Source organism: Xiphophorus hellerii, chromosome 24, assembly GCF_003331165.1.
Source record: "Xiphophorus hellerii strain 12219 chromosome 24, Xiphophorus_hellerii-4.1, whole genome shotgun sequence".
Lineage (NCBI taxonomy): Eukaryota > Metazoa > Chordata > Actinopteri > Cyprinodontiformes > Poeciliidae > Xiphophorus > Xiphophorus hellerii.
In genome coordinates this window covers 16,494,981-16,517,448 of record NC_045695.1, presented here as the reverse complement: position 1 = coordinate 16,517,448, position 22,468 = coordinate 16,494,981, and the positions used below count along the sequence as shown (strand labels likewise).

At 39.1% G+C, this 22,468-nt stretch overlaps 1 protein-coding gene across 3 annotated transcripts; it reads right to left on the bottom strand.

The window, feature by feature from the left end:
• Positions 1–4,312: 4,312 nt before the first annotated feature.
• LOC116715646 (NLR family CARD domain-containing protein 3-like) lies at positions 4,313–22,272 on the bottom strand. Of its 3 annotated transcripts, XM_032556192.1 has the most exons (10): positions 18,512–18,606; positions 14,873–14,877; positions 11,131–11,229; positions 9,998–10,076; positions 9,675–9,885; positions 7,080–8,859; positions 6,799–6,972; positions 5,240–5,407; positions 5,039–5,085; positions 4,313–4,954 (listed from the first exon to the last, which is right to left on the bottom strand). In XM_032556192.1, the coding sequence occupies exons 1-10, from the start codon at positions 18,587–18,589 to the stop codon at positions 4,422–4,424; spliced, it is 3,174 nt and encodes a 1,057-aa protein (XP_032412083.1). In that variant the 5' UTR covers positions 18,590–18,606; the 3' UTR covers positions 4,313–4,421. The 3 variants fall into 3 exon arrangements, with proteins under 3 accessions (XP_032412083.1, XP_032412085.1, XP_032412084.1); XM_032556194.1 differs by lacking the exons at positions 14,873–14,877; positions 18,512–18,606 and adding an exon at positions 22,235–22,272 and having other exon boundaries at positions 11,131–11,238; XM_032556193.1 differs by lacking the exon at positions 14,873–14,877 and having other exon boundaries at positions 11,131–11,238; positions 18,512–18,641.
• Positions 22,273–22,468: the final 196 nt, after the last annotated feature.

The following is a 22,468-nucleotide window of genomic DNA, read 5'->3' as shown; positions in this document are numbered from 1 at the left end:
AAAATCACGTTAAATCACATGAAGTTGTGTCTAAAATCACGTTAAATCACATGAAGTTGTGTCTTAAATCACGTTAAATCACATGAAGTTGTGTCTAAAACCACGTTAAATCACATGAAGTTGTGTCTTAAATCACGTTAAATCACATGAAGTTGTGTCTTAAATCACGTTAAATCACATGAAGTTGTGTCTAAAATCACGTTAAATCACATGAAGTTGTGTCTTAAATCACGTTAAATCACATGAAGTTGTGTCTTAAATCACGTTAAATCACATGAAGTCGTGTCTAAAATCACGTTAAATCACATGAAGTTGTGTCTTAAATCACGTTAAATCACATGAAGTTGTGTCTAAAATCACGTTAAATCACATGAAGTCGTGTCTAAAATCACGTTAAATCACATGAAGTTGTGTCTAAAATCACGTTAAATCACATGAAGTTGTGTCTAAAATCACGTTAAATCACACGAAGTTGTGTCTTAAATCACGTTAAATCACATGAAGTTGTGTCTAAAATCACGTTAAATCACACGAAGTTGTGTCTTAAATCACGTTAAATCACATGAAGTTGTGTCTAAAATCACGTTAAATCTCATGAAGTTGTGTCTTAAATCACGTTAAATCACATGAAGTTGTGTCTAAAATCACGTTAAATCACATGAAGTTGTGTCTAAAATCACGTTAAATCACATGAAGTTGTGTCTTAAATCACGTTAAATCACATGAAGTTGTGTCTAAAATCACGTTAAATCACATGAAGTTGTGTCTAAAATCACGTTAAATCACATGAAGTTGTGTCTAAAATCACGTTAAATCACATGAAGTTGACCTACAAAAAGAAACCTCTGACTTGCATTTATTTCCTATCTTTTGTGAAAAAATCATCAGAGGTTACATCAAAAATCAGGATCCTAGTGCAAAAGAAAGTTTATTCAGTGACTAAAAATGAATTTATTTATTCTATAACAGGCCTACAGGCAAGAATCAAATATTAGGTGTAACTGACACAAACATAGATCTAGAGAGGTAGAAATCAAATGATGTTTCAGAAGCTAAGAGTTGAAGGTTTTCTCTGAACAGTAGTGATGTTACGTGATGTGCCGAGGCTTCGAGGCGTGTGTCGAGTAATGGATGGGGCGTTTCCGTAAAGCGCGTATCGAGGCTTGCTTCATTTAGGGGAGGAGCCGAAAACGATGACGTCCGAAGCCTCGCTGCCTGGCTGTACCACGTGACTGCCTCGGGAAGTGGCTCAGATGTTGGCGCGGCGTTTGACAGCTTTAGAAACCCCACAGGCTGCATTCAAAATGTGGGTTGTTGTAGGCGAGTTGCGGTCAGTTGAGAGAGTGGATAGAGTTTTGATAGTTTGGATAGCAAAGTTTGGATAGTGGTTATTTAGTTTGAGACAGTTAGTTTGGTGTTTGGAGAGTTTAGGATAGATAGATAGATAGATAGATAGATAGATAGATAGATAGATAGATAGATAGATAGATAGATAGATAGATAGATAGATAGATAGATAGATAGATAGATAGATAGATAGATAGATAGATAGATAGATAGATAGATAGATAGATAGATAGATAGATAGATAGATAGGAGATTTAGGAGCGCGAGGACAGGATAGGAGTAGGATGGAGCCGGCGAGAAAGAGGAGGATTTCCCCTATGTGGGAACATTTCGATTTGATAAGCCCTAACAAGGTAAGGTGAACTGAACATTTGCAGATGCATTAGGTTTGCTTATGAGGAACTGTATTTTTCACTGTTTTTTTATCTTCTGTAAAGGTGAGGTGTTTATTGTGCTCCAAGGAGTTGGGGTACAATAATAACACCTCATCCATGTAGTGTCAAAAAAGAGAAATCGTTTGAAACCAAAAACTGTGGAGAAATTGTTGTTTCTTAATAAAAATGCATGAAATCATCCAAGTTACACAAGCATTAGCCTGTTCACTACCCCTCCCTAGTTCCACAGGCACTTTCACTGTCCTCTGCCTGATTAAGCCCAGGCCATTTTTCTAGAGTCACAGAAAAACTTTATTACACAACATGCCAGATCACATGAAACTACTATTTTGGGAATAATTACACACAGAGGATACAGTCAAACAATATTTTATTATACACACATGTGTATACATAATTTATGTAGATAAATGATTTCGTCCTACACATTTTTGTGACGTCATTCCCAAGAGCCATAATAGACAAAAATGCAATGCATCACACGTATTAAGATACAGCTGGCTGTGATTATACAGCTATGGAGGGAAAATAGTGTCAAAAAGATTTGTGTGTGCGTAAAATGATTTGTGCGTGCGTAAAAAGATTTGTGCGTGCGTAAAAAGATTTGTGCGTGCGTAAAAAGATTTGTGCGTGCGTAACAGGATTTGTAAACCTTAAAAATAAAATACATGTTGAAAAAGTACACACAAATCACCTGGTACGCACACACAAACCTGCAGTTACACACAAATCCGGTTACGAGTGCACAACTATTTTTGAGACTCATTTCACGCCTCGGTGGAAGCTCCAAGATTTGTGTGTAGATGGTGCGTTTACATGCTAGTAAAAGCTGGGACATCTGAGTTTTCTTTGGAACTGTTTCTTTTTTCCATAGTTCAATACGTATTTCTCTCTTTACTTGTCTCGTGGCTTAGACATATTTTTGTGAGAGAAAAATACATATGTCATTACACCCACGTCTACTTTTTAATACTATAAGATTGTTTATATATGAATCCGCATTTGGGACCTATACAACTGTAATTACTTGGGTAAAAAATTCGACCACTAGGTGGTGGAAGTTTATTCCGCTCTGACCGTAAACACCAGACACCTTCTCATTACGCACGCACAAATCCTGTTACGCACGCACAAATCTTTTTACGCACGCACAAATCTTTTTACGCACGCACAAATCTTTTTACGCACGCACAAATCTTTTTACGCACGCACAAATCTTTTTACGCACGCACAAATCTTTTTACGCATGCACAAATCTTTTTACGCACGCACAAATCCTGTTACGCACGCACAAATCTTTTTACGCACGCACAAATCTTTTTACGCACGCACAAATCCTGTTACGCACGCACAAATCATTTTACGCACACACAAATCTTTTTGACACTATTTTCACTCCATATATTTGCCGCCCTGCACTGTAGTCCATTATTCAAATGCACCACAGTTCACTTGCACTTTTTTGATCTGCTTCAGAGTTTGATTATGCATTCACATTTTCGCAAACAAACCGGATTCTCTAAAAGAACTAGAGTTTGATTAAAGCAAACTAAACAGGGCTGGTGTGAATGCACCGCAAAGCTCCAAACACACTGTGGTGGATGCTCCTCCCACCACCACATCGTGTTAGTATTTTTTCTTTATATTACATTACAGTTTATACGTTTAAGTTAGTTATTTCATTTAGACATATATTTTCTAATGGGTGCACACTTTATTTAATGTCTGTCTGAATGGTTTATTTACACTTGTCTTTTGTTTGAGGTGCTGCTGAGACAAACCAGCTGGAGGAGGAAACCTGGAGCAAACCATTTGTTTGAAAGACTAAAGGGGGAAGACTTGTTTCAAGTTGTTTTTATTTAGTTAATTTTGTCACTTAAATATTCACTTATTGTTTCTGCTAAGTAAGAGTTAGTTTTGCTTTATTTATTTCATAGAATGCTTTAGTTAATTTTGTATTTATTTGTTCTTTTGTTATGTTGTGCCTCCCTCATGTGGTAGATTTAGGTTACTCCACCCCTATTTAAGCAGCCTTTTGTTCTTTGTTGGCAGGTCAGTTTTGTTTGTGTTCAGTTAGAATTCAGTTGACCTCAGTTAAATTGGGCCCAAAATTGTTATTTATTCTTTGACTTATTTTTGCATTAAATCTTTATGTTTTGTTTGCTATTTTGGAATAATTAAATTGAATTTTTGCTACTTTGAACATTTTTTTGTCCTCGTTTGAGTCTGGTCCTTCACACACACCCCACTTACTTGATGACAAATATTTAAATATAAGTGATAATTTTCCATCAAAGATGATTGAAAACAACTTCAGTTTGTTCCCCACCATTTTTCTGTTTCATCTATGCACATGTACAGAGCTAAATAACTTATATTTTACTGTCATTCCTGCACTTTATATTCTATATTTATATTTATATTCATATTTTATACTGTATTTTATTTTATTCTGGAGTAACCTCACAACATTGAAAGCTCAAAACATTGTCCTGAGCCGTATGCAACGAAATTTCGTTCTGTATACACCCTGTGCATGCAAAATGACAATAAAGTCAGTCTAAGTCTAAGTCTAAGTCTAGAATGACACAAAATATTTATTTTTACATTCTTAACTCAACCCAATCATGTTTATCACTGATCTGGAGATTTTCTGTCACCATGAGGACAAAACTCTACTTAACAAAGAGTGACTGAAGATCCCGTCCAGAACCCGAAACCAGGATAAAGAGGTTGAGTGAATTCTGTCTTGAGGGTATGGAGATGGATCGGTATTCCAGAAGAAACTCTGTAGAAGGACAGAGTGCCACCTGGATAGTCCACATACACTCCTACTTTGTGGTAGGGAGCAGAAGATGAGCAGGAGGAGATGAACTCCCTTTTGCTCTGATGGCAGACAGAATAACGACCCTCATCGGAGCAGCTCAGACTCCAGGACATGTTGTTAAATCCAAACTCACAGTCATTACTGCCTCCTTTACGTTGGACTCCACTGTAGCTCACAGAGATCTCAACCTTCCCACTCCAAATAACCTCCCAGTAACAGCGATCAGGAAGGCTTTCCTTGCACAGAACCTGGGGCCAGTAATCAAATCTCTGTTCATGGTCAGGGTAGGACTGACTCTCATCCACACCAGTAACCTTCCTGTTGTTCTCAGACAGCTGGAGTTTTCTGTTCACTGTGTTTGTGTCGATGGTGAGTTGACAGGAATCTGATACAAAGACAATGCAGACACAGTTATTGATCATTTCTTGACACCTTGAAGATGGCATGAATCAAATAAAAACACACTTACACTTCTTCAGACCTGGTGTCAACCATTGGACACCAGCAGGCTCCATCCTGAACAGAAGAGGGTTACACCATCAGTATCTTTCAGCAGCAAACATGGACATTACATGTTTCTCAAGCAGCTGGTTTACAAAACAAAACAAAGTGAGTGCTGCTTTCTTTCCTCAACCAGCTATCGGTATTGCTGCAGTTAACATTCCCATACCTCAGTTTTTCTGGTTTCCAGATAGAACCCTGTACAGTCAGCTTCTTCACCCCTTCCTCTCCTGGATGGTTGTAGCTCAAGTCCAACTCCTTCAGATGGCAGGGGTTGGAGTGCAGAGCTGAGGCCAGAGAAGCACAGCCTTCCTCTGTGATCAGACAGCCTGACAGCCTGCAGACATGCAATGATCCATTAGACATATTTTTTTAGGAATTGCTTTTAATTATTTAAAAAATACAAATCATAAGTTAATTCTGCTTTGTTTGCAGTGTGGCTCAGTGGCCTACAAAATCTCCCAAAACCGCAACTGCTACAACCAAACAACACCAGCACAGATAACAACCATGCTAGTCTTGCCCCCACAGTTCAATGAACTCCCAAATTTCCTCAGGGTATAAACATCCACAATACACAGCCAAAGAACCATTAAACAAAACACACACTCACATTTGGCACAACTGATTAACCCCTAAACTTCCACTGCAAAATAATGGAGCCAAACCTCACTGTCACCCAAACAGCCAGACGGTTCAATCAAAAGCATAGAAACCTCATTCTGGAGCCAAAAGGGGCAAAGGAGCCCAGTCTACCATAATCATGCTGTGGACACATGACCACTTTTGTGAAAGATTAAAATCACAGTTTGAAGATGACAACAGAATAACATCTTCAGCCTGAGTTCACAAAACTAAACACCTTCTTTCTCATGACTAGATTCTGATAATTGAACTATGAATACCACAAGGTAGCCTGGTGGAGCCAACATGAACATGAAGCAAGTTCAGTGTTGTGCCAAAAATAAAGGCACAACTCCTGTTTTAGTTATAGACAGACCAGATAAGCAATCAAAGCCAGCCTTGTCCCTAAAAAAAAGACATGTTCATAAATCTTATCCAGGTTTCTAAAGCGTGCATGAACTGGAGAAATAAATACCTGGCATATTCTCTGGGTTAAATTCTTGGTCTCTTTTCATAACCAGGCTGAAAGTCACCAGGAACTTTCCAAATCTGCTTTTTGGTTAAGGCTTCCTTTAAACCACCCTTAAACCAGATGCAAAATGTTGCTTATGCAACTACATAAGGCACAGTCCTCCTGCCCACTTGGTACCAATATGGTACACCAGGAGTCTCCTGAGCTTCTCCAGATTATTTAGCTGTTGCCACAATTGGCAACAATGAATTTTGGGGCATACTGCATGAAAGCCATATCTGCATTTTGGATCTTGAACATGTGCTGTTTGAATTTTCTGTCACTTTTATATTATATTTCCTATTATGAAAAAAACATCTCAAACAAATATATATTGAAAAACAAAATACCACTAAGATTTAGAGAAGAACCATTCTTCCAGATCATACCTACACAAAAACCCACATGGTCAGTGAAGTCCTCCACAGCACAAAGGAATTCCCAATTTTTAAATGTAAATTACCTTATTCAATAATAACCTGCAGCTAAATTGTATGTGTTCCCTTTCATGTGCTATTAGATATGACTTCCTCAAATCATTGAGATTAACACAAATACATAAAGAAAAAAATTACTGGTTCAAGGAAGGTTACCTTAGAGTCGTTAGAGTGCAGTGTACACTTCCGAGTCCTCCACATAGAAGCGTTACTCCCTTATCCGTCAGGTCATTGTTACTCAAGTCCAACTCTCTCAAATGAGAAGACTGAGAACTTAGAACTGTGGAAAGGGTTGCACATGTGCTTGGCGAAAGGTTGCAGACACTTAATCTGAGAAAACACAGCAGGAGAAGTAACTGTCAACACCTGACCTTCTCCACCAAATGCAACTCAGCAGTCTATTGTTACTGAATAAATACAAAGTGTGTCATACTCACAGGGCTTTGCTGGACACATCAAGAACTGGTAGCAATCTTGCAAAGTCATCATCTGAATTGATGAATTTCTTCAAGTCAAACAGATTCAGATCTTTTTCTGACGACAGCAAGATGAAGACCAGAGCTGACCACTGGGCAGAAGACAGCTTATCTGTGGAGAGACGTCCTGAACTCAGAGACTCTTGGACTTCTTCAACAAGGGCAAGGTCATTCATTTCACTTAGGCAGTCAAAAAGATTGATGATTTTGTCAGCAGCCAACTTTTCACGCATCTTCCTCTTTATGTATTGGACTGCTTCATCAGTGGTTTCTGTGCTGGGTTCTTCTCGTGTCAACAGGTCCTTCAAGAGAGTCTGATTAGTCTGGAGAGAAAGACCCAGAAAGAAGCGGAGGAACAAGTCCAGGTGGCCATTGGGACTTTGTAAGGCCATGTCTACTGCGCTCTGGAAGAACCATTTTTCATTTCTTTTAGATTTTTGGGAAAATGTCAGATTTTCTTCAAGAAGATTCACTCCAGAGTTGATGAAGGTCAGATGAACATGAAGAGCAGCCAGAAACTCCTGAACACTCAGATGGACGAAGCAGAACACCTTGTCCTGGTACAGCCCTCTCTCCTCCCTAAAGATCTGTGTGAACACTCCTGAGTACACTGAGGCTGCTCTGATATCGATGCCACACTCTGTCAGGTCTGATTCATAGAAGATCACATTTCTTTTTTGCAGCTGATCAAAAGCCAGTTTTCCCAGAGACTCAATCATCTTCTTGTTGTCTGGACTCCAGGGTGGATCTGTTTCAGATCCTCCATCATACTTGACCTTTTTCACTTTGGTCTGAACCACCAGGAATTGGATGTACATCTCTGTCAGAGTCTTCGGCAGTTTTCCTCCTTCTGTGGTCTTCATCACATCCTCCAGAACTGTAGCAGAGATCCAGCAGAAAACTGGGATGCGGCACATGATGTGGAGAGTTCGTGATGTCTTGATGTGGGAGATGATGCTGCTGGCCTGCTCCGCATCTTTGAATCGTTTCTTGAAGTACTTTTCTTTCTGTGAGTTGGTGAACCCTCTAATCTCAGTCACCATATCAATACACTGAGCAGGGATCTGATTGGCTGCTGCAGGTCGTGTGGTTATCCAGAGGAGAGCAGAGGGAAACAGTTTCCCCCTGATGAGGTTTGTCAGCAGAACATCCACTGAGCTGGACTCTGTAACATCAGTCAGGATCGGATTGTTGTTGAAGTCCAGACCAAGTCGACTTTCATCCAGACCATCAAAGATGAACAGAACCTGGAACGTTTCAAAGCTAAAGATTCCTTTGGTTTCAGGAAATAAATGATGAATCAGTTCCACCAGGCTGAACTTTTTCTCTTTCAGCACATTCAGTTTTCTGAAGGTGAATGGAAATATGAACTGGATGTTCTGGTTGGTTTTGTCTTCAGCCCAGTCCAGAGTGAACTTCTGTGTTAACAGTGTTTTCCCAATGCCAGCCACTCCCATGGTCATCACTGTTCTGATTGGCCAATCTCTACCCGGTGGCGCCTTAAAGATGTCTTCTTGTTTTATTGTTGTTTCTGGTGTGTGTGGTTTCCTGGATGCTGTTTCAATCTGTCTGACCTCATGTTCCTGGTTGACCTCTGCAGTCCCTCCCTCTGTGATGTAGAGCTCAGTGTAAATCTGACTCAAATGTATTGATTTTCCAGCTTTAGGAACCCCTTCAAAAATCTGCTGAAATGTGTTCTTCATGTTTGCCTTAAGATTACTTTGGCAGGTGACAGGAGAAACTAAAATAATAAAAAAAGGATAAGTTAAAATCACTTTTCCTGTGCTTGTAATAATATCACACAACACACTTCACTAAAACCATCAAGTCAACTCTTTGGTACAACAAGGCAAGTCTATTCGTGTTGGGTTTCAGGATTCATCTAGCTCTGTGTATTTAGATTGTTTACTTGTTTTTTCTCACAACTGCACCTAATTTCTAATCAACCAGCTACTCATTGTCTTCAATCAACTCTGTTGCATAAATCTCTCTCAGTCAGTCAGCTCTTGGTCAGAGTTGGTCAGAGATAAAACCATTAAAATCACAATGTTTTCCAGTTCATCCTTGGCCAGTTTGCAACACAACCAGTCTGATGGTAGACCAGCACTTTATAGTAGTGGAACTGAATTGTATGAAAGAAGCATTTTTAATTTTAAATGTCCTTAATGAGGAAAGGAGAAATAAGAGTATTAACCAAAGCAACATTGACATCAAGCTGCTTAAAAGCTTTTGGAGTGGTTACAATATTGTTAAATAGCTGAAACTGGAAATATGGTCAAGTTTTAATTAATTTAATGAAGATAAAAAAATAGATATACGTCACCAAGTCTTTCAACTTTACAATTACATAAATTGTCTGTCCATAGCAACAGTGTTGAAAATCATTCAGATGTTTAAACCTAATAAATATTTACTGTTCCCAAAAAGAAACCCAGCTAAAAAGATCAACATCACTGAACATTTTGAAGGAGCTAAAGTTAAAGCTGTATTGTTAGAAGATAAATTATGATGTGTGTGTGGATAGAAATGACTATTCAGAGTGAAATGATCACTTACTGTTGTGCAGGCGTGCAGCCAGACCCTCCTGGTTCGACCTCCTCAGGAAGTTCACAGTGATGTTAAGTAAGTGCTCTCTGTTCTTCCTCCTGTGCTCCTCATCCTCACCCTCCGTCTGACTCTCTAAATACTCTGAACCAAATGGACTCAGATATGTTTTAAACGTATTTAACTCTTCCTTCATAAAAGTGAACATGTTTTGTTCCACCTCCTGAAAAACAACACGAGATGAAGGACATCAGACTGGATCAGAACATCTGGTCCATGTTGGACAGACTGAAGGTTCTCTGGTCTACAATGCTAAGCAGAACCGATGTACAGACCATAAATACGGAGTCCAGCTCTGTTTGAAGCTGCTGGGCAGACGGACCACTGGGAACCTCTGAGCTCTGCTGGTCCACTCTGTGGAGGAACCAGGAACAATTAGCAGATATTGTTTTTTCTAAAATGATACAAACTCTGATTAATTATTTACTTTACTTTCTGTATGGAAGAATATTTACTGAATGTTCATCTTTGTAGTGTTCAGCTCTGGTTAAGGTTGTCCTAGTTAAAGCCTCCCTCTCCTCCCTATATCTGTCCAGCTGCAGCTGACTAGTTATACTTGGTAGCTCCCAGTAAAACTGTCTTTAACTCACATAACTGAATAATCTCATCTCTATATTTTACTTGATGCTTCAAATTTCCAACTTTTCCAGGCTTAGTCAATTTTTTCTTTTTTACAACATTTTTAAATTTGAGCAGAAAACATAGTTGAGGGTCTTATTATCTACACAATCAACATATTAAAAACAAAATGCTAAAGATGAGTTTTCTGTTTTATTTGGACAAACTTAGATCAGTAATATTTTTTTTAAAAATGGAATAGAAGAACCAGAATAAACTTTGACAAATGATCTAAAGCTGGGAAATATCCTGCATGATCTACTGTACTTATCCATTTTCCCCTTTTTAGTCCCAAGGTTGTGAAAAAACTCCCACCAAATGTTTGACATTAAGCGCTGAAAATAGAGGTGAGTGACACTGAACTATTTTTAAATAAATCCATTACTTCAACTTTATCTCATTTTCACTGCATTAAAACATCACTTTCAATTAAAAATATGAAGCAAATAAAGAACATTTCAGAACATTTTGATCAGGTTCAGAAACTTTACTGTTAGAATGTAAAAACCAAAGCTACATTTATCACAGAATGCTGAAATACCCCCAACTGCTGTGAGGAAACGCTGCGGTTAATAAAAAACTAGAACTTTCCATAAAAGTGTAACTGAGCATGGCTTTTATGGTAAATGTTAATCTAAAACTGTAAAACTTTTGTGGTAAAAATGAAATGCTCATCTAAATGTTGAAACTTTGACATGTTCAAGTCTTTTATGATTTGATATCTACCTGAAATAAAATAAAACAACAGAGCTCTGACATGGAGAGGACTCGGTAGAGACGGTGATCTCACCTCTGGTCCTCATGTCCCCCGCTGAGAGGCATCTTAGAGGGACGGACTGCGTCCTCTCCATCCTCACACTGATCCATCCTGCTCAGCTCACACACCGTCTACCTTCATCTGAAACATCAACACACACACACTGATCAAACCTGACACCTACACATAAACAAAATTAAATTAAAGTTAATATTCAGATTCACTGGCAGTAATTTTCTATATCTGCTACATCTGATGTCAGGTGAAAAATATCTTAGTATCTTTGAATTAAGACAAAACTAATTTACAAGTAACTTTTCAGCAAGAAATATGAGCTTGTTTTAAATCGATAATTCCTTAATATTCTTAAAAATGTAATTGTTCTGGCAGATTATTTCATTCATAATATGGGAGCTGTAATCTACCAATGCAGTAAGTACTTTTTAATCAATATTAAGCTCATATTTATTACTTAAAGGTAAGTAACACCTTACTTACCTTTAAGTAAGATATTTTCACTAGAAACTAAACAAAAATACCTGATTAGATTTTGTGTTTTTGCAGTGAGAACATATTCTCAAAGATCAATGAAATTTAAATTTTAAAGAACATTTAACACTGGAACTGGAAAACATTTTAAATATCCCAAATAAACGAAACATCAAAAGCAAACACATACAATTATTTATGAAGTCTCTGTAAACAAAATTATCCTTAAAAAAGGCTTGTTGAGACTAAAACACAAGTCTGGAGACTTTTATCATCCTGTTTTTGTTTTAGCAGAAAGAGAAAGAAAAGAGAAAAATGAGAACTGATCATGAAACTGGAAATAGTTTGTTTTCATTTATAATTTGATTAACTGATTTATTGCAACAGGCTTATCTCTTTGTTGTTAAATCATTAAAGGAGAAATTGATTTACAAACTCTTCCCTGACTGAAGAATGGTTCAGATACCCTCAAGTTACCCCACAGCATATCAGTGGACTTTGACTAGGCCCAGTTTTATGACTCAGCCACCCCTCTGTGGATTTCCTGGTGCTTTTTGGGTCATCATCATGTTGGATTCAGCTTCAGTTTAGTCCCAGATGGTTTCAGATTTTCCTGATGCATGGTAGGAATCTATCATTCTGAGCTGAACAGGGTCTGCTGCACCTCCATGCTGCCGTTAGCATGGGGTTCTGTTCCCACAGAGCTGGATTTGGGTTATAATAAACATTATTCCAGATGATTCAGTTTTAGGCCCATATTTCCAGAACTTCTGCTCGTTTTCTGCGTTCTCTCTAGGGAACTTCAGCTGGACTTTTATGTTGTTATTAGAGACCAAAGGTCGCTGCTTGCTCATGTTTCACCGGAGTTAAACTTGTTCAGCCTCTTTCTGAGTGGGCAGACATGAACCGTCATATCAGCAGGAAGCAATTATCCAATCAGCATTGATTCAACCAGACAATTATGAAGAAAAAAAACAATCAGAACCAACAGAGCTGCAGCACCTTGCTGCCACCAGGGGGCGCCTCATACATTGATCTGACACACCTGTGAGATTTTAGCCATTTTAATCAATCAATCAAATTTTATTTGTATAGCACATTTCAGCAGCAGGACATTTCAAAGTGCTTTACATCATTTCAAACACAGAATCACAAAGCAATATAGAATCAATCATTAAGTCAAGTTACATCAATAAATTTGTAATTGGGGCCTGCCATGCAAAGCAATGGCAGGAACCTATTACTCTACACCCAACAAAGCGTCTCTTTAATCTTTATTTTTCTTCCCTAACCGTTAATGCGGCTCATACCGCTGGGTGCACATCTACAAATGAGGTATCAAAACGTGCAGAAAATTCACGCCATTGGAGCTATTACTTTTGGTGGGATTTGGGGTTAACGTGGCGACATAATTCGCAAAAAACTACGAAAAAACCCCCATTATAAGTCAATGGGAGAAATCCTGGAAATACCCTATTTTTGAGGATTTTCTGTGTCGTCACAAATTCACCTAGAAATGCCATTCAAATTTCATTTTGTAGATACGTCTGTGATCTCTTCGAAAGTGAAGACGGCTCGTCGATACCAGTTACGGTTTGTCCACAATTTGCCTCTAAGCGACCCAAAGTTTCTCATTTTTCCTAAAATTAGAGTGCGTCTCTCGCTGATTAGAGTGAGAAATCAACAGACCTTTTTCACCCCAAAATAATTTTGAAATCGCCATCACGCCCACAAATATCGCACGATTGGTATCAAAATCGGTCCTGACATTGATACGCATGTCTGCTCCGGTAAAATGTTTTCGAAATTTATCTAGACCGTACGGTTTTCTGTCACGGTGCTTCAGAGCAAAGTCATGCGACAGGATTTTCTGAGGCTCTCAGGCTCTTTCACTAACACTTCACACCTTGGTGTGAAACTTATTTAACATAGCAACGGATCTCAAGAGGCTATTGGCTGGTGGTTAGGACTACAAATACGCATCACTGTAGTTCTATCTATAGTGGAACCCTCAGTTGAAACAGATCAGGACTGAACTGGCCTTTAGAACTAATTGCTGCTATGGGCTGTATATAACTGATTTAACTCAGTAACTGTTACACATGGGATTAGTTTGGCCCTTTGAAATGAAGCTTAACATTTCAAAATAAAAGCCTTGAATATTTTTACATCAACTACTTGTGTTTTGCGCATTATATAACTATTTTAACCCAATGACTATTACGCAGGGGATTAGTTTGGCCCTTGGAAATGAAGTTTAACAAACATTTCAAATTAAAAGCCTTGAATATTTTTACATCAACTACTTGTGTTTTGAGCATTATATAACTGATTTTATCCAATGACTGTTATTCATGGGATTAGGTTGGCCCTTTGAAATTAAGTTTAACAAAAATTCCAAAATAAAAGCCTTTAATATTTTTACATCAACTACTTGCGTTTTCAGCATTATATAACTGATTTAACCCAATGACTATTACACATGGGATTAGTTTGGCCCTTTCAAATGAAGTTTAACAAAACTTCCAAAATAAAAGCCTTGAGAAAATTTTAAATCATACTGAATGGTGCGCGTCCACCTTACTTAACGTTCTTGTGATTCTCCGCATGCTATTGATTACGTTGCGGCGTTCTTTAGCGTCGATGCCAATTTGTAGCGTGACAACGTCGGGCCCAAACCGACGGGCACGCCTTGGCAGGCCCCGGCTAAATTTCTTCCGAAATTTTCTAGTTGATTACATTTCAAATACAATTCTAAACAGGTGGGTTTTCAGTTGAGATTTAAAAGAAGTCAGTGTTTCAGCTGTTTTACAGTTTTCTGGAAGTTTGTTCCAAATTTGTGGTGAATAGATGCTGAAAGCTTCTTCTCCTCGTTTGGTTCTGGTTCTGGGGATGCAGAGCAGAACCAGAACCAGAACCTGAGAGGTCTGGAAGGTTGATACAACAACAGCAGATCTTTAATGTATTGTGGTGCTAAGCCGTTCAGTGATTTATAAACTAACAACAGTATTTTAAAGTCTATTCTTTGAGCTACAGGGAGCCAGTGGAGGGACTTTAAAACTGGTGTTATGGTCTCTATCTTCCTGGTTTTAGTCAGAACGCCAGCAGCAGCATCTGGATCAGCTGCAGCTGTTTGATTGATTTGTTGGACAGACCTGTGAAGACGCTGTTGCAATAATCAATACGACTGAAGATGAAGGCATGGATGAGTTTCTCTAGATCTGGCTGAGACATTAGCCCTTTAATCCTGGAAATGTTCTTCAGGTGATAGAAGGCCGACTTTGTGACTGTCTTTATGTGGCTCTGGAGGTTCAGGTCAGAGTCCATCACTACTCCCAGGTTTCGGGCTGATCGCTGGTTTTAGTTGTAATAACTGAAGCTGTGCATTGACTCTAGATCTATAACTCTAGATGTATAACTCTAGATCTATAACTCTAGATCGTTCCTCTTTAGGTCCAAAAATAATAACTTCAGTTTTGTTTCTGTTCAGCTGGAGAAAGTTTTGGCACATCCACACATTTATCTGGTCTAAGCATCTGTTCAGTAATTGGATGGGGTCAAAGGTCACCTGGTGACATCGTAATGTAGAGCTGTGTGTCATCTGCATAGTTATGGTAGCTAATATTATTTCCTGTTATAACCTGAGCTAGTGGAACATATAAATATTGAATAAAAGGGGTCCTAGGATTGAACCTTGGGGTACCCCACACGTGACCTTTGACCTCTTTGATGAAAAGTTTTCAATTGAAACAAAGAAATCCCTGTTCTTTATGTAGGATTTAAACCAGTTAAGTACTGGACCGGAGAGTCCGACCCAACTCTCCAGTCGATTCAGTAATATGTCATGGTCAACAGTGTCAAAAGCTGCACTGAGGTCCAACAGAACCAGCACTGTGGTTCTGCCACAGTCCGTATTTATATGGATGTCATTGAACACTTTTACAAGGGCGGTCTCTGTGCTGTGGTGAGCACGAAAACCAGACTGGAAGGAGTCCAGTTTAAGGTGGAATAAATGTGAAATTGAATTATTTCAGTCATTCTCTTTTTCTTGTTGTATTGACAAAACATTTTGTTTTTACTTTTGTGCTTATTTTGTGTAACGTTAAGGTTATTCTTAAATACCAACATTTCCAAACAGAAATTAAAACACTGTACAGCACTTTGGTGCACTTGACAGTTGTTTTTAATGTGCCTCATAAATAAATTGATGTTGACAAAAATGCTTTATGTTAATTAATTTGTTCCCATGTTATAGAGGGGAATGGATTATTTCAGGCAGCTGAAATATATGGTTCCCCCCTCATAACTTTGTCAAATAAAGAGCAAATGTTACCAAATTCACAGGATTTATTATTGATGATGAAAGGAATAAACAGAGTTAAAGACTTGTTGCTGAATTAATTTGTTCCCATGTTATGGAGGGGGAACAGATTATTTCAGGCAGCTGAAATATCCATTCTCTCTCCTCCCCCCATAACGTTTGGGAATAAAGGGCAACTGTTGCCAAATTCTCAAAAATTGTTATGTGTGATAGCCTGTAGTATACTAGAAATTTCCTTACTACAGTAATCTGTCATATTTTACATTAGAACGGAATTTACCAGAAAGTCTACGCTCTCGTCTTTTCAGGAATTCTTCATTTTTGTGCCATGCTTTCAGCCATCCTCTTATTTCTGCAATGAAAAATTATAAATACACACTATGTGTTGGAAAACTGTGTTTTGGTGGCTGACTTTTATTTCTGTCAGGCGGAAGTGACAAAAGTTGGAAAAAGACCGATTCTCTTGGCGTTTAAAATAACACAAAACAGCGTAAAAAGACCTGGTTTATTTAATTATTTTTACAATTTTGTAAACAATAGCTGCCGATTAAACTAAATGTTACAAGCTTGACATGATTAACTGAGTTGTTTTTACCGAGAAATCGATCAGAAGCGCCGTGAAAATGGTCAGATCCGTCTCTCCGGCTGTAATGCGCGCTCCCGACACAGGGGGGCAGATTTTCACAGGGGAACTGAATTGCGCACAACAAGAGAATTAACGTATCAGGCCTTTTCAGTCACGTATGACGTTTTTCCTGTTTGCAGATTGACGCAGCTGCGCCTTTTTCTACGTGTTTATTAGAGTTTATACGTTGTTTCACAATCATTAAAAAAATCTCCAACAGCTTCTGACCTTCATCTGTCCTTAATAAGTTGTAGCGTAAATAAAGAGCAGGAGCGTCAGAGCTGCTCTCCAGCGGCTGTCCGTTAGAACTGTGTCCGGTTTGAGTGCGTCACACTGCGCGGACAGCAGCGGCTCCTCTCCGGTGTTATGCCGACAATTGCAGGCCCTGTCGCGGGAGCGCGCATCGCTCTAAACTCTCGCATATTGATGAGAAAACGGACTGAAATATGACCGAAGAGGAAATTTTTGAAGATATTCGTAACATTATCACGTTTCTTAACCATGTAAGCCATAAAACGGTGGGTTTTATTTCGCAGATTAATTGAAATAAATACGGTTTTTATAGCTTTATTGAAACATATGAGTCGAACGTTTTTCAGTGTCTGATGAAAATGTTCTCCGCAGATGGTTTGAAATTCCCCGATTTTTCTTTCAACACAATAATGGCTTAAAGCATTACAAAGCAGAAGCCCGTTATGTAGAACATTTTATATCATCCTTTACAGTCTAGTCTATTAATGTAGGGGGGATGCATTTTAATTTCTGAGCCTGCCAATATTTGTATCCCCTGTCTATTGTCCTGTTGATATGAAACCTACAGAAGTAGCTCAGAGAACAAGTGTCATTACGTAGAAAAGGTAAAATCCCTCTAAACTCTTTATTTCTCCATTTTAGCAGAGGATGCATTTTTTGGCAGAGCCTATTATTAGCCTGCCAAAATATGCATGCCCTCTCTATTTTTCTCAAATATTATCCTATTGATATAAAACTTATACCAGCAGTTCATAGAACAAGTGTGATTATGTAGAAAATGTTATTCTACTCTTAACTCTTTATTTCTCTATTTTAGCAGGGGATGCATTTTACGGCAGAGCCTATTATTAGCCTGCCAAAATATGCATGCCCCCTCTATTTTTCTCAAATATAATCCTACTGATATGAAACCTGCACAAACGGAGCACTAACGAAGTAGCTCAGTTTGTTTTGTTTTGGTGCAACATGGGGGGATGGTGATGTCATCGGCCAAAATTATAACTTTTAATATTTCAGAAACCAAAGCTGCACAAACGACCATTTTAACGGCACAAACCTGCACAAACGGAGCACTAACCACTCTGACTATTTGCTGAATTTTTTGAGGTGGGTGGGGTGTCAGCTTCACTCAGCTGCAGATTTTCACAGGGGAACTGAATTGCGCACAACAAGGGAATTAACGTATCAGACCTTTTCAGTGATATGACGTTTTTCCTGTTTGCAGATTGACGCAGCTGCGCCTTTTTCTACGTGTTTATTAGAGTTTATACGTTGTTTCACAATCATTAAAAAAATCTCCAACAGCTTCTGACCTTCATCTGTCCTTAATAAGTTGTAGCGTAAATAAAGAGCAGGAGCGTCAGAGCTGCTCTCCAGCGGCTGTCCGTTAGAACTGTGTCCGGTTTGAGTGCGTCACACTGCGTGGACAGCAGCGGCTCCTCTCCGGCCCTCCGGAGGCTCAACAGGAGTTACAGCAAAATCTGCAGCACCTGTTTGGAGAAGCTCCATGTCTCTCTTGTCATCTGCTGACCGGCATCTAATTCTGGCGCTGCTCCTCTAACTCTGCTCAACCATCATGGCGGACAGGAGTAACAGTCCCTTCTTATTACTGCGCTCCCAGTTTCCGCTACTGTGAAAAATGTCTGCAGAGATCAGCTGTTTCTGCGCGAGCTGAACTCTTCACAGCTGATTTTAACAAATAAAGCATTAAAAACTGGTTACGTTACCTTCAGATGGAGGCTTGCAGGTAGAAAATCAGCTGCGCCACAACGAAGGTATAAGTGAAAGTAAAACTGCAGGATCATGCGGAGTAGTGTAATCTTAAAGGGGCGGTGTTATGCCGACAATTGCAGGCCCTGTCGCGGGAGCGCGCATCGCTCTACACCCCACCCACCTCAAAAAATTCAGCAAATAGTCAGAGTGGTTAGTGCTCCGTTTGTGCAGGTTTGTGCCGTTAAAATGGTCGTTTGTGCAGCTTTCGTTTCTGAAATATTAAAAATTATATTTTAGGTCATCCGAGTTCACCATCCCCCCATGTTGCTCCAAAACAAACCAAACTGGGCTACTTCGTTAGTGCAGGTTTGTGCCGTTAAAATGGTCGTTTGTGCAGCTTTGGTTTCTGAAATATTAAAAGTTATAATTTTGGCCGATGACGTCACCATCCCCCCATGTTGCACCAAAACAAAACAAACTGAGCTACTTCGTTAGTGCTCCGTTAGTGCAGGTTTGTGCAGTAAAAAGTTTCGTTTGTGCAGCTTTCGTTTTCGAAATATTAAAAGTTATAATTTTGGCCGATGACGTCACCATCCCCCCATGTTGCACCAAAACAAAACAAACTGGGCTACTGCTCATTATGAGATATTACATAATTTTCTTTCATACGCCAACTGACTTCACCTAAATTGATGACTGTGGCCTGCTCTGGACATAACCACAAAGCAAGCGGTTATTAATTTTGTATGTTATTGTGTAAGTTAAATTCTGCAGATTTTCAGCTGTTGTACAATGTGTACCTACTTTTGTTTTGAACTTTAATAAAGATTTAGAACAAGAAGAAATTTGTCTCATTTCAAGAAATGTTTTTAGATAGTAATGTTTTCTCACCAATATAACTTTCTCCACAATAATTGAATCCTGTCAATACATAATTTCAAATCTTTTCTCTCCTGCTTGGCTTTTCGTAAGGTTGCCAGGTTTGGAAGGTGACTTGGCTCGGGATCTACAATATCCATCAACTCTGATGCCTTTGCTGACCTCCATACAGCTGGTTCCATCCTACCCTCACACAACTCTTTGGAAACCTGTGCACGAAGGGTTCCTGACATGAATCTTTTGGACTGGCCAGTGTGCAGGGAGATGTCGGCACCTTGGAGGGAGCACTGGAGCACCATTGGGCTGTTGACCGTTGGCTCTCTGTCACATGTCATTTTAACATGGCCTTGATACTCTTTACAGAAGCCTTTGATATCAATGTACTTACTAGTGACAGTTGGATAAACTTTTGTTCTTTGCAATACAAATGTACATGTGCTTTTCAACTTTTTCCAAACCAGATCATTAATTATGTGACTCCAAGTGCCAGGTTTTAAAATTGTGTATTCCCTTTTGCCAGATGATGAAAACTGTCATTGTATTCAACTGGTATAAATTTAATCCATTCTTCAAATGGAACTTCAAGCTGAAAATCTGTAAATTGTCCAGAAGAAGTTGTGCCTGAGTGAAACTCTGTGTCCACGGGGCTTTCAGGATCACTTTCTTGATCATTTATTTCCAAGCTTGACCATATGTTTTGTCTGTTTAGCTTTACAAATGTGTACAGGGTTTTTGCAGACATTTTATTTCCCAACTGCTGACTTAGCTCTGTCCAGACAGCGGCAGCTGGAGTGGCTATATTGCCGTTTTCTAGGATAGCCTCTTTTGACTTGCAGAGAACTGCGAAAAGAGACTCTCTGTCCACTGCTGGCTGTCGAGGCATCTAGTTAAAAAATAAAAAGACTTTGATTAGCATTGCTCAAAATAATAATTCTGGTCTACATAATTTCGAAGAAGCCACAAAACATTGACATTCTAGCAGAGGCTGCACAATTACAATAGTCTTGAACTAAAAAAAGTTAAGTTGGCTTTCCCAGTTTCTCATTTCTACTATTTAAGCTATTTTTTTATATACTGTTTTTATATATTTTTTTATATAAATTATATTTACTAAATATTAAGTACATTACTTGGATGAACTTTGTTGAACCAATGACGCTGCAGTGCACTTCCGGTTTTACTCTGCAAAAACTTTATTTGCTCAAGCAACTAGCATGTTAGCTATGGATTTTTTGTTGTTGTTGTTGTTTTTTACCCTTTTGCTGCATAATCAGCTGAAAGTAAGTCAACAATGTGAATACAATTGTTGAAACCACCTCTGAAACCAAAGCACAGTTGAACAGTCATACAAATACACACATTACGTCACGGTCACGGCCGCATGTCCTGTATTGACAGGATTCAATTATTGTGGAGAAAGTTATATTGGTGAGAAAACATTACTATCTAAAAACATTTCTTGAAATGAGACAAATTTCTTCTTGTTCTAAATCTTTATTAAAGTTCAAAACAAAAGTAGGTACACATTGTACAACAGCTGAAAATCTGCAGAATTTAACTTACAAAATAACATACAAAATTAATAACTGCTTGCTTTGTGGTTATGTCCAGAGCAGGCCACAGTCATCAATTTAGGTGAAGTCAGTTGGCGTATGAAAGAAAATTATGTAATATCTCATAATGAGCAGTAGCCCAGTTTGTTTTGTTTTGGTGCAACATGGGGGGGTGGTGACGTCATCGGCCAAAATTATAACTTTTAATATCTCAAAAACGAAAGCTGCACAAACGAAAATTTTTACTGCACAAACCTGCACTAACGGAGCACTAACCACTCTGACTATTTGCTGAATTTTTTGAGGTGGGTGGGGTGTCAACGTATCAGACCTTTTCAGTGATATGACGTTCTTCCTGTTTGCAGATTGACGCAGCTGCGCCTTTTTCTACGTGTTTATTAGAGTTTATACTTTGTTTCACAATCATTAAAAAAATCTCCAACAGCTTCTGACCTTCATCTGTCCTTAATAACTTGTAGCGTAAATAAAGAGCAGGAGCGTCAGAGCTGCTCTCCAGCGGCTGTCCGTTAGAACTGTGTCCGGTTTAAGTGCGTCACACTGCGCGGACAGCAGCGGCTCCTCTCCGGCCCTCCGGAGGCTCAACAGGAGTTACAGCAAAATCTGCAGCACCTGTTTGGAGAAGCTCCATGTCTCTCTTGTCATCTGCTGACCGGCATCTAATTCCGGCGTTGCTCCTCTAACTCTGCTCAACCATCATGGCGGACAGCAGCTGCGTGTCCCGAGGCCGAAACATCATCAGTGACCCCTCACACCCCCGCCATGGACTGTTCTCCCTGCTGCCCTCTGGAAAGAGGTTCCGCAGCATCCGGTGCAGGACCACCAGGTTCCGAAACAGCTTTTTCCCACTTGCCATCAGACTGCTGAACTCTTAACTGGACTGCACTTAAAATCTGGTCTCCACTTTATACCTTGCACATGTACAGAGCTAAATAACTTATATTTTACTGTCATTACTGCACTTTATATTCTATATTTATATTTATATTCATATTTTATACTGTATTTTATTTTATTCTGGAGTAACCTCACAACATTGAAAGCTCAAAACATTGTCCTGAGCCGTATGCAACGAAATTTCGTTCTGTATTCACCCTGTGCATGCAAAATGACAATAAAGTCAGTCTAAGTCTAAGTCTAAGTCTAAGTCAGCAACAGTCCCTTCTTATTACTGCGCTCCCAGTTTCCGCTACTGTGAAAAATGTCTGCAGAGATCAGCTGTTTCTGCGCGAGCTGAACTCTTCACAGCTGATTTTAACAAATAAAGCATTAAACTGGTTACGTTACCTTCAGATGGAGGCTTGCAGGTAGAAAATCAGCTGCGCCACAACGAAGGTATAAGTGAAAGTAAAACTGCAGGATCATGCGGAGTAGTGTAATCTTAAAGGGGCGGTGTTATGCCGACAATTGCATGCCCTGTCGCGGGAGCGCGCATCGCTCTAAACTCTCGCATATTGATGAGAAAACGGACTGAAATATGACCGAAGAGGAAATTTTTGAAGATATTCGTAACATTATCAC

Bases quoted from the DNA above. Each gene is read 5' to 3' on its own strand.
- LOC116715646 (XM_032556192.1), bottom strand. From the start codon at position 18,589: ATGATCCTGCAGTTTTACTTTCACTTATACCTTCGTTGTGGCGCAGCT. The intron at 5,086-5,239 runs GTATGGGAATGT...TCTTCTGTTCAG, and splicing joins TGGAAACCAGAAAAACTGAG to GATGGAGCCTGCTGGTGTCC. The intron at 4,955-5,038 runs GTAAGTGTGTTT...TCTTTGTATCAG, and splicing joins GACACCAGGTCTGAAGAAGT to ATTCCTGTCAACTCACCATC.